Source organism: Leopardus geoffroyi, chromosome D2 (genome assembly GCF_018350155.1).
Source record: "Leopardus geoffroyi isolate Oge1 chromosome D2, O.geoffroyi_Oge1_pat1.0, whole genome shotgun sequence".
Taxonomy (NCBI): Eukaryota; Metazoa; Chordata; class Mammalia; order Carnivora; family Felidae; genus Leopardus; species Leopardus geoffroyi.
Window position 1 is genome coordinate 76,338,860 of NC_059334.1, and position 15,107 is coordinate 76,353,966.

The 15,107-nt window shown below is 50.7% G+C and overlaps 1 protein-coding gene across 4 annotated transcripts in view; it reads right to left on the reverse strand.

Moving 5' to 3' along the window:
• Nucleotides 1–284: 284 nt before the first annotated feature.
• Nucleotides 285–15,107, reverse strand: part of RGS10 (regulator of G protein signaling 10) — a 43,129-nt gene continuing 28,306 nt past the window's right edge. For 2 of the 4 annotated variants that reach the window (XM_045439119.1, XM_045439120.1), the window contains exon 5: nucleotides 285–736. In XM_045439119.1, coding sequence (XP_045295075.1) covers nucleotides 590–736 — 147 coding nt within the window. In that variant the 3' untranslated portion in view covers nucleotides 285–589. Of the gene's footprint in view, nucleotides 737–1,020; nucleotides 1,204–11,531; nucleotides 11,649–15,107 lie in introns of those variants that run through there. The other 2 variants (XM_045439121.1, XM_045439122.1) reach the window with 2 other exon arrangements.

The following is a 15,107-nucleotide window of genomic DNA, read 5'->3' on the forward strand; positions in this document are numbered from 1 at the left end:
CAAAACCGGGACAAATCCCCACACAAGGAGCAAGAACCCTCTGAGGATGCTCACATACAGCTCCCCAAATCTGTATAGGCTGTCAGTGATGAATTTTCTTTTCCCAGCACTGAACTCGTTCCCGAGAAGTATTTAACCACAAAGGTAGCTGACCACCAACACCCCCGGGGTCTGAGTTTGTCAGATCAATTCCTTCTTGAGCTGATTTGCCCAAGTGAATCTGTGGACATGCATGACCCTTCCCACAGAGGCCGGGCAATGACTTAAAATGTAAGAGGTGGCTCTAAGTTCACCTGGTGGCCTTGCAGGACGTTTAATCAAGATGCTCAAGGTGTCCGGTGTTTAAGGATTCTTCTGCGCACGTGTGTGTGTGTATGTGAACTAAAACTTCAAAGCTATTTGTTTTTTTATGTAAGATTAGCCATCATGCAAAACTTACTGGTCAAGCAGTTAATAAAATACACATATCCCACGGAAGGGTTTTGCGCATTTCAGTCCTTACAGATAACAAAGCAATTATAAACCCTGCATGGTCCTGAGAGCAAGTTCCTTCACTTCTGAAAGCCAGCCCTGCCAGCTCTTTGGGGACTCATGTGTTATAAATTCTCGAAGCCCTTTTAGCTGCAGTTTGGGCATCAGGCGGATCTTCTTCCTCTTCCTCGGTTCGCTTGTGTTTTAAAAACAAGTCAGACTTCAAGAAGCGGCTGTAGCTGTCATACTTCATGAGGTTGAAGATCTAAGGGGAAAATGAAAAAGAGTCTAAAGGAGGAGGCTAATCGGGCCGCGAATCATCCTATCAAGTGTTTATCTCGTACCTATCGGGTGCCAAAGAAGACACATTCGTACAAGACGCACAAAGCAAGTAAGTCGTGTCCTAGACCAGGAGGATTTCCGGGGTGGTTTCGGTCATTTTCAAATAGTCTCAATGGACGCTTAAATAACCACACGAACAAATCTACCCTTATTTTCCACGGAAGTGTAAATGCACACAGCATTGACTCACACCCTTGTAGCAGGAGGTCCGTTAAGAACTTCCACTTTATTTGGATAGGTAACACAGGGATGCCTTTTTCCAGAAACCTGAGATGGCAGAGCACAAACCGTTTCTGTAGAGATGGTCATATTGTAAAGGCCGCTGTCCTGTCAGATGATGCCAATATGGCAAGACCCCCAGAAGTCTGGAATCCAGGATCTCAAACAAACCTATTATTGTGCCAAGAAGCAAAATGGGGCTTGTTTAATGCAAGCAGGGGAGTGAAACCACAGCCCTAGCAAGGAGAGGCTCTGGGAACAGGCTCTAATTTAAAAAAGCAACAGCTGGCTGCAGCCTGCGGCCACCTGCACACTCACACAGGCCCAGGAGCCTGTCTCTGGGAAAGAAACAACTCTCAGGACCCCTGATAGAGCCTAAGTCCTCGGATTAGAGTGCTGCCTCCTGCACCCCAGGGCAGAAAGTTGCCCCCTCTTCTTAGCCACGGCCCCTACTCCTGGTATCCCCTCTCCTACCCTCCCACCTGATCTTTCCCCATCCTCCACCCTTGCCCTACAAAAAACGGTGGGGAAGAGAGAAGCAAACACAAAAGCATTTTCCGGCTGTCGAGGAGTACAATCTCTTCAGAAATCTCCCTCATCATCTCTCTCTCAAACCTTTCAACCGAATTTTCAGGACATTTTGCCGATGAAAAATCCACACCACGTACCCTGGTGTCTTCACTGACTGCACTACCATGGGCTCAACAAGTGGAAAGTTCCAGAGGCGTCTAGAATGTCGCTCACTGCCAGGCGGGGTTATAAAGTGGGTGGTAAAACCCTGACATCTTTTAAATTCGACCTCCCCCAACCTACACACACACACACACACGCGCACACACACACACGAACTATTTTGAAAACTAAAGGTCTGATGGAGTCTCAGGACTCAGAACATCTGCCTGGAGATGGGAGAACTGGACCCTTCCACCTTTACACGTTCATCTTCCCAAGATGGCTTCGCTCACAGGAGAAGCGCCTAAATCATTTTTGCTATCCTCAGAGGCCACGACTCAGGCAAGATTTAGGACTCTGTGTTTTCCCGAAACTCTTACACTATTGCCTGCCCTTCCCTGGATGTCCCCTCTGGTCTTGCCTCGGATCTGCAGCTGTTGAGGAAGAGCACGCCTCCCGTAGGTCCCCACCTGGTGCCTCTCCATAGCCGTCACCTATTTTAGAGCAATCTTGCAACCCTGGACTGATTTTGCCAAGGTTGGGAGAAATCACTCGTTTTAAAACAACAACGACAACAAAATAGCTCCCAGAAAACATAAAAAGCATAGCCAAGGGCAAGGCAGGGGATGAGGAAAGCCGCTATCTATTCGTGGCCTCTCACAAAGGCGCCAAGCAGGTGTTACCATCCCTCACCACCTGCATTATTCAGCTTTTCCAGGCACGGAGCTCCCAGAGGGAACCCTGTCATGCCCACCTTGCTGGAATTCTGGAACGAGGCTCAGAGTGACTAGCGAGAACCCCTTCGTGAGTACCCCTCCTGGCACCCAGCCCTGCACCCCCTCCCACACCAGGTCCGTGGCAGATGGGACCCACCACTGCCAGCAGGATGCGGTTCGACCCAAGTGTCTCGTCTGAAGTCTCTGCGTGTGGGAGGGGAGCATCCTGTTTGCCTGTCGTGCCTCTGAGGCTCACACTTCAAAGAAGAGAAGAAAAAAGGCCAAGGCTGGAGGCACCCAGGGATGGAGGAGGCGGGGGCAGAGGGCAGGAGGTCGCTGCAGCTGAGGGGAGTGCTCAGGGGCTGGCAGGACTCAGCCTCCAGGAGAGGCCGCGGGCTCCTGGCACTCCACCGGTGCCCACAAGCTCGAGGGGAGGGGAGGCCGCAAACTATTTAACAGGAGCATAATGGTCACTCCCTGACATGGGCAGGTGTGAAATGCCCCTGAAGGCTTTCGGGTGAGGGCTTCCTCTGCCAAGAGCCTCCACCTGCCTCCTGGTGCCGCTCCGGGTGCCGTAAAGTCACCAGGTGGCGGCTGCGGCCATCAGGCCCTGGACGGGTTTGAAAAAGGAAAGGGACGTCGCTCCCAATGACAACATCTTCCGGACATGTGAGCTGCCTAATGGTTCATCACTGCCACCGGCAAATGGGTCCCCTGGGCACTGGCCTAGGAGCGCATGGCAACAGGCTGCTCCCATCACAGGGCCCCCCATGGGAGATGCTCAGTGAAAATAGCTTGGAGGATAGAGCAAGCACCTAAAAATCCCTTCCAGGGGCACCTGGGTGGCTCAGTCAGTGGAGCGTCTCTTGGTTTCATCTCAGGTCATGATCTCAAGGTCTTTGAGATCGAGCCCCACGTCGGGCTCCGCATGGCACACAGAGCCTGCTCGGGACTCTCTCTGTCTCTCCCTGTGCCCCTCCCCTGCTCACACTCTCTCTGTCTCTCTCAAAATAAATAAATAAATGTTAAAAAAAACATCCTTCCCAAGAAAGTAGCCAAAAACAGTATGCTCAGCTGCTGACCACAGGCCACAGCCTCATTTATCACAGGGCAAATGGCCATGACCGGGGCCCAGTAAATATTCGCCCCGTGCATGGACAGACAGCACCCAACGTGCAACCACAGAGGGCGGGCAAAATCGACCAGGGCGGTACCAACTCTGCCTGGAGCACCTTCCAACCAGCCCCAGGGAGCACGCAGACTATTCTCTCATTTACTCCTCACGAGCCCCTAGGAGGACCTGACTGTAGAGAGAAGGAAAGAGGCCTCGGAGGTTCGGGGCTTTGCCCCAGCGGTCAGGGTACCCATCTGCCGGGGCTGTGACGCAGACCGCGGGGCTGAAACAACAGAACTTTCTCCCCTCATGGTTCTGGAGGCCAGGAGTTTAGACGACTTCTCTAGGTGGCCTCAACTTAATGATTTTTTGACTTCACACGCTGGGCAGTGGCCATCACAGCTTGCAGTCATGCCCGGGACCACGAGAGCCGACAGCTCCTATGCCGACAACCATCCTACAGCCGTGCAGCTGTCCTGTTTTCACTTTCGGCACAGTCTTCGATGCACAACATGTGATATCTAACACCGCATTGTAAAATAGGCTTTGTGTTCCAAGACTTTGCCCAGCTGTCGGCTCCTGTAAGCGTTCAGAGCACGTTCAAGGGAGGCTGGGCCAAGCTACGAGTTCGGCACGTTAGATGTACTAAATGCCATCTTCAACTTGCAATATTTTCAACTTACTGTCAGGAGGTACCTCCATATCGAGTCGAGGAAGATCTGTACATGGCCGTCTCTCCCCTGTGTCCCCACACAGCCTTCTCTCTGTGTGTGGCTGTGTCCTCGTCACCTCTTCTTAGAAGGACACCAGTCATATTGGATTAGGGCCCACCCAATGACCTCATTTCACATTAATTACCTCCCCATCGTTAAACACAGTCACATTCTGAGGTACTGGGGCTTAGGACTCCAACGTCGGATTCTGGAGGGGGCTGTAGCCCTTCACAGCCCAAGACAGACGTGGGGGATGCAAACGCTGGCCACCTTGATCTCCAGCCCGCACTCCTAACCACTAGGCTGTCCCGCCACTCACCTGGCAGACCAATAGGACAGTCACTGAAAATGAAGTCTGTAAAGAGTTAAACATGAAAAAAATGTAATAATATGTGAATGTTATGTGACTGAACACTGAATTTTAAAAATTCAATAAAACAAAACACAGTGACCCCAAATATGTTCTTCAAGAGTGAATTTGTGGGCGAGTGGGGGGCAAATGGGTGGCTCTGTCAGTTAAGCATCCAACTTTGGCTCAGGTCACGGTCTCACGGCGCGTGAGTTCAAACCCCACGTCAGGCTCTCCGTCCTCAGCACAAAGCCCACTTCAGATCCTCTGTCTCCCTCTCTCTCTGCCTATCCCCAGCTCGTGCTCTCTCTCTCTCTGTCTCTGTCAAAAAATAAATAAACATTTTTTAAAAAAGAGTATTTGTGGGGGCACCTGACTGGCTCAGTCAGAAGAGCATGTGACTCTTAATCTCAGGGCTATGAGTCCAAGCCCTATGCTGGGTGTAGAGATTACTTTAAAAAAATTAAAAATGTTTAAAAAAAGACATGTATTTGTGTATATAAATGGGAAACAAATATCCCTAAAAGTCAGCGCGGTGGGTTGAATGGTGTACTCCCAAAGTGTACATCCACCTGGAACCTCAGAATGTGACCTTATTTGGAATAAGGTTAGTTGAGGATCTTGAGATGACATCATCATTCAAGGAGTGGTATCTTCATGAGAAGGAATAACACCACAGAGGGACACAGAGGGAAGAGACCATAGGTCTGAAGACAGAAGCATAGATCTGAGTGATGCTGCTATAAGCCAGGAACACCAAGGAATGCTAGCCCCCGCCAGGAGGAGGCAGGAAAAGATTCCTCCGTAGAACCTTCCAGAGGGGCACAGCCTTGCCGACACCTTGATTTTGGATTTCTGACCTCCTGAACTTAGAAAATAGATTTCTGTTGTTTTAAGTGACTCAGTTCGAGATAGCTTGTTAAGATGGCCCTTGGAAACTAACAGTTGGCTTACTGATTTCAGCTCACTCCTACTTGAGCACGGAAAAGGAGATGGCCCGAGGTGTTCCAGAAGGTTCTACAAAACAAGGACTCTCAGATGGGGAGAACCGGCCTCACCGGGCCTGAACTGACAGCACACCTCAAGTTGTCTACAGGGAAGAGAAAGGAAGAAGGTGGAGACAAATCGAGCAGGGGGGGTGGGGAGGGCTCCAGGTAGGCGGACGGCATCAGAGCAGAGCTGGACAGCAGACAGACGGTCCTTCTGAGAGACAGGCGGCCGATGAAGCAGAAAACTTGAGTTGGCAGCTAAACTGCATTCCGTCCTTTTTTTTTTTTTTTTTTTGGCCAAGGCAGCTGTGGCTCAGCAGGTTTCAGGTTTTGGCTGCCCCACATCTGTAAGTGGCGTGCCTGGACTGTAAACTATTTAGCGTCGTCTTGGGATCCATTCCTGCAGGCGACTGGAGGTGGAACTCTCGGTGATAAAGGCAAGGGAGGCTTCCCACCCGTGGGCATCCTTGCACAAGGTCCAACTACACAGCCACACACCACCCCCCCTCCAGATCCCAGGGTGATGACTGATTAGGATTTGCCTTTCTGCAAGGGAAAATATCCACGCCGTGCTCCAACTGGAGGTTGTGCCGAATCTGCGGCTCCAGGAAAGGACACGCTCCCCGAGGCACCCTCATCTGTGCAGAAAATGGGACGCTTAACTAGGCTTGAAGGCTTCGCGGTGAAGATTACGTCCCTGTGTCGATTAAGTGGGTTTCAAGCCTAATCTTTTAACGCTTCTCAGACGATAGGAACATTAAAAGACCAAAACAAGCATCCTCCCTCCTTTTCAAACCGCTCTGCTGTGTTATTTCAACTGGGTCCTTTAATGCAGCAGAGAGTTTTAGTAATGAGTTTTCATGTTTGCTTCAGGAGCTGGGTTCAAGAAGGTGGCCAGTGCTACAGTCTCTGAGCAGCACTTCTAGGATATGCTGTCTTCCCCCAAACCCAGACCCCCAGACATGCCTTCCTACCTACACGTACAAAGTGTGAAAAAAGCAAGCCCCCTCCCTCCAGCCCTCAAGCCATGAAACGATGCAGAATCAGCTGGGCGTTGCAGATGCTGTCGGGCAGGGCACACACAGGGATGTCCCACCCCCCAAGTTCAAGACCGTCTCCCCATCTTCTGAGTGGGAATGGGGTGAAATCAAGAGAAGGTCTGAGAGCAGCCTGCAGACAGCAGCTCAGGTCAGCCCTTGTCCCAACGTGCCAGGCTGGGCCATGGAAGTTTCTTGTCACCCTGGACAGTGCTTCCTGGACAGGCTTCCAAAGACGGATGCCATACTGGGTGGGATCAGAACTCCAGAAAGAGGGTGGACATGGACGGAAAAGGAGGGAGGCCTGCCCTCACAGGCCCACGGGGCTGTGCTGTCTCACTGAGCAGGGGACAATTGGTCAAATGCTCAAATCCCAGGCCCAAATGACACGCTTTCTACATGAGGTGAAAAGTATTTCACTTTTGCCTTTTGCCATAAAGAAGAGAGTTAAAAGCTATTCTAGCACCCGCCCACCTTCTTCCCCTAAATACCTTTTTAAAGTTACTAAAAAAAAATTTTTTTTAAATCTCAAAGTATTTATTTTTTTTTTTTTTAATTTTTTTTTTTCAACGTTTATTTTATTTTTGGGACAGAGAGAGACAGAGCATGAACGGGGGAGGGGCAGAGAGAGAGGGAGACACAGAATTGGAAACAGGCTCCAGGCTCTGAGCCATCAGCCCAGAGCCTGACGCGGGGCTCGAACTCACGGCCGCGAGATCGTGACCTGGCTGAAGTCGGACGCTTAACCGACTGCGCCACCCAGGCGCCCCATAAATCTCAAAGTATTTAAATACTACCCTTCCTGCCCCTGCCCCGCCCCTCATAAGGCAAACGGCTGTGGTGGACGCAGGGAGCCAACTTTTCTTCCATCTGAATGAAAACCCACGACCTGCCCTCTCTGGCTTTGCACACTGGAAAATGCCGATTTCGGGAGTGGACAAATCTTAATCTTTGGGGGCAGAGGTCAGCTGGCACCCACAAGACGGAGGCGCCCAGAATCCCCGGCTCCAGCCACCACCGCAGACTTGGAGCCGCAGGGGGGTGGGGGAGGGAGCGGACCCCCTATGACCCCGGAGGCATGGCGGCCCCTCCCTCACTGCTGGGTCCCCACCAGCCGGTCCACCCCTTCTTCTTGATGTCTAAAAAGGAAGTGTTTCTCTCTACTTGGGTTCTGGGGAAACTCAAAGAAACGACACTGCTAAAAAGGCGCCAGACGCACACGGTTCCTTTCTCTGTCAAGGATGTGGCTGGGAGCACTGACATCTCGATGAAGTCTTTTCTACATTGTTTTTAAACATCAGAAGCTGAGGGCTTCCTTTTCCGTGGAGGAGGCTGACTCCATTGTGCCTTCCCCAGACAGACTTAGCACCAAGCCTGGGTGAGATTTAAGGAAGAAGAATGAGCAGCCTTGCTCCCCCCTACCCCCCAAACCTCCTTCATGGTCCAAGAAAGCCATGGTCTCAAGTTGCCATGTGCAATGACCTTGGTCCTTCCATCGTCTCCAGTCATGCTCTTCTGTGGAATTCAAACAAGAGGCTTCAGAGCAAGACAGGTATATAAATAAGATGGCGCTGAGAAACTTACAGGAGCAGAGTTTTGTTTTAAATCACTGACATGGCGCAATCTCAAGTCACTGAGCAGATTTCAAAGCGTTCCATTCTTACACGTTCGGGGAAGGGTCTGGAAGGATCCGAAACATACGAGAGTTCCCACCAGGGAGTGAGAGGGAAGGCATGCCCTGGGGGGTTTTAGCTTCTTACTTCAGACCCTCTGGGTTACGTGAATTTTCTTTTCTTCTCAGCAGTGAACATGCAGTTATTTAACAGTTAAAAATAATTTTTAAGATTAACCTGCTCAGCATCATGAGGGACACGGTAACAGGGTATGCTCACGGCTAGTGCTGGCTCAGTGGGACCCTGGGCCGGCCTTGCTCCCTGGAGTTCCTAGCCCTGCGGGCGAGCAGGACACATGCGTCCAGCCCACTGAGCTGACAAGGCCAGCACAGACGGACGTTGTCATTTCTTGTACAGAGATACGCTCGCTAGGCTGCTGTGACCGGTTGGATCCCTTCATGTTCTAACTGGCTCTCGGTACCTGAGTAACTGACAGGGAGGTTCTAGAATCAGCCAGGCTGGAGGTGCAAAAGAGCACAACTGAGCCAGGGAGACAAAGTGGGAATGGAGAAGGTGAGAGCCCTGGCAGGTCTTTCAATGCCAAAGGCAGTGTCGCTGTAAAGCAAGTGTGAAAGGAAAATGGCGGCCCCGACCAGGAGGAGCTAAGAACAAATACCACTGCTTTGCGCGAGGCGGGTTCCCATGGGGTGATGGGGAGGTGGGAAGAGTCCGGCTGAGCCAGAAGCCCTGAGCCCAAGCTGTTTCCCCCTCTCCCAGCACTGTGACCTCAGGCTAGTCACATCACCTTCCCACGGAGCAAACTCTCTCACTGGTAAACTGAGGTGCCGGGTGCCACCTTCCCCAAGACTCCTCCAGGGTCAAATGAGAGGTACCCACGAAAGCACTGTGTAAACTGTGTAAACTTAATGTTTTCCCAGAATTCCAGTGTGGAAACCAGACATATACATTATTTGCTGCTTTTTAGTTGGGGACCTGCGGCACGTTGAGGGGAAGGTTGCGTGAACTCTGCTATGGTTCTGGAAGTCACATTATATCAGGATTTTTCCACCTCGGCACCACTGATATCCTGGGCCAGAGAACTCTGTGTCCTGTGTGGGGCTGTCCTGTGCGCCATATTTAGCAGCATCCTGGCCTCTACCCACTAGGTGCCAATGGAGCCCCCACCCCAGTTGTGACACCCAGAAAGGTCTCCACACACTACCCAGTATCCCTAGGGGGCAAAATCATCCCCAGTTAAGAACAACTGCATGAAATTAGAGGCGTCTGGGTGGCTCAGTCGGGTAAGTGTCCAGCTCTTGGTTTCGGCCCAGGTCATGATCTCATGGTTTGTGAGTTTGAGCCCCACGTCGGGCTCCGTGCTGACTGTGTGGAGCCTGCTTGGGATTCTCTCTCCCTCTCTCTGTTGCTCCCATGTGCGCGCGCTCTCTCTCTCTCTCTAAATAAATAAATAAATAAACTTAAAAAAAAAAAAAAAAAAGAACTGCCTGAAATTAAAGTTATCTTCATGTGACGTTCTAAAGGACACACGCAGTTAATAACTTACGGAGTAAGTAAGCACTAAGTAAGCACTTCATGGATACGACTGCGTTTCATCCTCACAACTGCCTTATCATAACCTCTGTCTCAAAACAAATGAGGAAACTGAGGCATACAGAGGGATTGCATCTTGCCCAATGTTTCACAGCTACTAAATTCTATAGTCGAAGAAAAGGCGGGCGAAATCAGGTCTAAGGAAATCAGGTGGTGCCTAGCAGGCAGCCACTTTTTTTTTTTTTTTTTTTTTAAACTTTTTTTCAACGTTTATTTATTTTTGGGACAGAGAGAGACAGAGCATGAACGGGGAAGGGGCAGAGAGAGAGGGAGACACAGAATCGGAAACAGGCTCCAGGCTCCGAGCCATCAGTCCAGAGCCTGACGCGGGGCTCGAACTCACGGACCGCGAGATCGTGACCTGGCTGAAGTCGGACGCTTAACCGACTGCGCCACCCAGGCGCCCCGGCAGCCACTTTTTAACATCAGGTTAAAAAGGTTTATGGACATTGAAGGTTTGTAGACTGCTTCGCTGTGCAGCTCCGAGAGGGAACAGAGCTTGCCAAAACCCCGTGTTACAGATGAGGACACAGAGGCCACACTAAGAAAGGGACTCACCGGGGGCCAGATGGAGGCCAGACTGGAACATGAGCTCCCCCTTCCCCATCCTGGCTAACCCAACATACAGTGACAATGACAGTAAATCTGAGCTCAGCTCCCAGGAAGCGATGGGCAGTGGGGGAGGGGAAGACGGCAGGTGTCAGGCCATCGAGGTACAGATGATGAGCCTCGGTGAGGAGGCTGCAGGTTCACAGCTGGTAGAGATGGCCCTGCACCGAGGTACCATCACTCTCTTGCACGGGCTGGTGAGGGACGGGTACAGCTGGAGCCGGGGATCACGGCCAAGGTGCCCAGCTTTTAAGAGGCCCAAATCTTATTAGCCTAACTGGCACATTCCATAAATAGTGACCGTTCAAGAGGCAGCTTGAATGGTTGGCTCAGTTGGTTAAGCCTTCAACTTTGGCTCAGTTCATGATCTCACAGTTTGTGGGTTCGAGCCCCATGTCAGGCTCTGTACTGACGGCTAAGAGCCTGGAGCCTGCTTCGGACTCTGTGTCTCCCTCTCCCTCTCCCTCTTCCCCTCCCTGGGCTCATGCTCTGCCTGTCTGTCTGTCTCTCTCTCTCTCTCTCAAAAATAAATAAACATAAAAAAATTTTTTTTGAGGGGTGCCTGGGTGGTTCAGTCAGTTAAGCATCCGATCAGCTCAGGTCATGATCTCACAGTTTGTGGGTTTGAGTCCTGCATCGGGCTCTGTCCTAACAGCTCGGAGCCTGGAGCCTGCTTCACATTCTGTGTCTCCCTCTCCCTCTCTGCCCCTCCCCTGCTCACACTCTGTCTCTCTCTCTCTCTCTCCAAAAATGATTAAACTTAAAAAATTTTGTAAATAATTTTTTTTAATAAATAAATAAATAAATAGTTACCATTCAAAATCCTTGGGAGTAAACTGGTTACCGCAGCCTCGGGGCCTAACCCCTGCCAGTCGCTCCTGACTTACTTCCAGCCACACTGACCTCCTCCAACACACCCAGTGGATCCCCACCCCAGGGCCTTTGTACTTGCTGTTGCCTCTCCTTGGAAGGTCCTGCCGCCTTTTCACCTGTCTTCCCCTGACCACTCAGGTCTCAGTCACCTCTTCAGGGAGCCCTCCCTGACCACTAGCTCCCAGTCACTCTTAGCCCATCACCTGTAGTCTTTCCTTCATAGCACCTGTTCTCCTCTGTCTTCACGGTCAGACGGATGCCGATTTCCTTGCTGCACACACAGTTCCTAACACGGTGCCCGGCACATAGCGGGGCTCTCCCTCAATATTGTAGCGTAAGAGAGTGAAGGAAAGAACAAATAACCAGCAAACCAACCACAACTGAAATAGACTGAAATAGACCTGCTAGTAGTGCATTTTTAAAAGAAAAAAAAAAAAAAAAAAAAGACACTGCAGGAAATAGCACTTCATTGAAAAAAACCAACTCTTTGTAAGGTCGCCTCCTCCTTCCTGCTTCCCACAACTTAAATTTGTCCAACAGCAGCCTTTGATTCTAGGCTGAGGTTCCAAGGAAACAGCCACAGAACTACCCCCATCTCTCCTGGCCTTACCAGCATGTGCTGAGTACACGACTGGGCCATGTTTGCAGAACTGAGTTAAATCAGAGAAGGAGGGGCACCTGGGTGGCTCAGGAGGTTTAATGTCCGACTCCTGGTTCCAGCTCAGGTCATGATCTCACAGTCTGTGAGTTTGAGCCCCATGTCAGGCTCCTCGCTGACAGCATGGAGTCTGCTTGGGATTTCTCTCTCCCTCTGCCCCTCCCTGGTTTGCTCTCTCTCTCAAAAAATAAATTAATATGGGGCGCCTGGGTGGCGCAGTCGGTTAAGCGTCCGACTTCAGCCAGGTCACGATCTCGCGGTCCGTGAGTTCGAGCCCCGCGTCGGGCTCTGGGCTGATGGCTCAGAGCCTGGAGCCTGTTTCCGATTCTGTGTCTCCCTCTCTCTCTGCCCCTCCCCCGTTCATGCTTTGTCTCTCTCTGTCCCAAAAATAAATAAACGTTGAAAAAAAAAATTTTTTTTTTAAATAAATTAATAAACATTGAAAATAAATAAAATAAATCAGAGAAGGATCTCTCCACTTCCATAGGTTTTCAAAGTAATTGTTTAAAGTTTAATTATTTGAGAAAGAGAGAGAGAGAGAGAGCACGTTCGCGAGCAAGTGGGGGAGGGTAGAGAAAAAGACAGAGGGAGAGAATCCCAAGCAGGCTCTGCAGTGCCAGCACGGAGCACGATGTGGGGCTCGAAACCACAAATCTCGAGATCATGACCTAAGCCGAAGCTGGACATTCAACTGCTTGAGCCACCCACGCGCCCCTCAGAGTAACAGAGTTTTATGCCTCAAACTTCTCTTAAGATCTCAAACTTAAGATATTAAAATGTCTAACCCGTTCTTCACAGAATACGCTGACCACAATTTAAGTTTTGCCTGACGCTCTGGGGTATCAGGATCACTCATGGTAGCACAGGGATGCCCCCAGGGCGGTGCGTGGGGCTGAGGGCCCCCGCGCGTGGTGGCTCCAGATATCGCTGTGCTGTGGTTTTATGCTGACTTTCGCTTTTCTGTCTCCTCCCTGCCTGTCAGCTGTCACCTCTTGCTGTCCAATCCGCTGTGACCTGAGGACCAGAGCCCGCTAGAACTATGTGTAAACCAAGAGTAAATAGGACTTGAATGAAGACCCGAGAAGATGCACGGATGTCAGGTCTGCTCAGGGAGGATTTGCCCCCCTTCCAGGTTCCAGCTGCACCCTAAAGCCCACGCTGCCCTATCAGCACCTCCAGGGCTGGAGTGCTGCTGCCGTGACAAGGGGCTGAGGTTCCCTGGAGTCTTCCTGGTGAACGGGGTGCCCGGGGGCACGAGGCAGGCTGCTCAGACGGCACTGCAATGAAGCCAACAGCGTGGAAGGAAGCCAGAGCCGCTGAGGGGACGGGGGGGTTAAGTTAGGTGAAATCTTGTGGTTCTGAATGCGCTCCTCCCAGCTTCCAACTCCTTCACTCGGAAAAACAGGGCCTTCCTGGGGGCCTTCTAGGAGCAGAGAACCACAGGCCATGCTGAGCACACATGTTGAGGGTTACCAGCAAGGCCCCTGAGAGGCAGTTTTCTGAAGTGAAACAGAACCCAAAGCCCTTCCCAGGGACTCACTGTGGAATCAGCTCAGAGTCCAAATACTTTGTTTTCACCCCGTTGTACCTTTGGAAGATAGTTAATGCCTCTTTCTCCCTCTCAAATAAATAAAAATTTTTTTTTAATTTTTTTTTTCAACGTTTATTTATTTTTGGGACAGAGAGAGACAGAGCATGAACGGAGGAGGGGCAGAGAGAGAGGGAGACACAGAATCGGAAACAGGCTCCAGGCTCTGAGCCATCAGCCCAGAGCCCGATGCGGGGCTTGAACTCACGGACCGTGAGATCGTGACCTGGCTGAAGTCGGACGCTTAACCGACTGCGCCACCCAGGCGCCCCTCAAATAAATAAAATTTTTTTAATGTTTATTTTTGAGAGAGAGAGAGAGAGTGCATGAGTGAGCATGAGTGGGGGAGGGGCAGAGAGAGAGGGAGACACAGAATCCAAAGCAGGATCCAGGCTCTGAGCCATCAGCACGGAGCCCGACGCGGGGCTCGAACTCACAGACTGAGAGATCATGACCTGAGCCGAAGTGAGACGCTTAACCAACTGAGCCACCCAGACGCCCCTCAAATAAAAGAATTTTAACAACAGCGTACAAAAATACTTCCTTTACATTAAGAACTCTGAACTGCATTGTGGCACAACAGTTACATGCACGTGCATGTGCGTACTTATAGGAAAGAAAAGGAGGGAAAAATCTAGAGATCAAATGTTATTTGTGGGTTTTTTTCCAGGTATGGAATTATGAATTTTTTTCATCTTTATATTTTGATTTCCCAAGCTTCTTTGGTTAAGCATGAATGCCTTTTATAGTTAAGTAAATAAAAGTAACCTTAAAACATATTTTTGTCGGGGCGCCTGGGTGGCGCAGTCGGTTAAGCGTCCGACTTCAGCCAGGTCACGATCTCGCGGTCCGTGAGTTTGAGCCCCGCGTCGGGCTCTGGGCTGATGGCTCAGAGCCTGGAGCCTGTTTCCGATTCTGTGTCTCCCTCTCTCTCTGCCCCTCCCCCGTTCATGCTGTGTCTCTCTCTGTCCCAAAAATAAATAAATGTTGAAAAAAAAAATAAAAAAAAAAACCATATTTTTGTCACTTAAAAAAAAAAATCTGCCTCTGTCCCTGTGGCTCCTCCCCACGTATGCCTGATTCGCAGAGGCCCAGCCCCATTTTGAGACGTGCTGCAGACCTAACTGTAGCAGGTCTGGGTCCTTGGGAGCCCGAGGTCCCACCGTGTGGAGGGACGTCAGCCTGGTGCATTCCTCACTGCTACCTTGGTTCCTGCAGTCCCAGGAAATGGGATTGTCTATTCACACAGCCTCCAATCTGTCTGCATCAGTTGGTCTGTTGGGGCTTTGAGGAGCTGGGAGAGCCCTCCAGGCTGTGAGCCCACCACAGAGAGTGCGGTCTTTGAAGGCAGGTGGACCAGAATGAATCTGGCCTCCAGCACTTCCTGCTACCTGCGTGACTTTGGAATAACAAACCACTCAGTCTCCCTGAACGTCGCTTTTCGCATCATCAAAATGGGAATAATAATAATACTCACTGGAGATTAACGAGAGAATACATGCCAAGTGGGCATCAGGCACTGACAGGCACCCC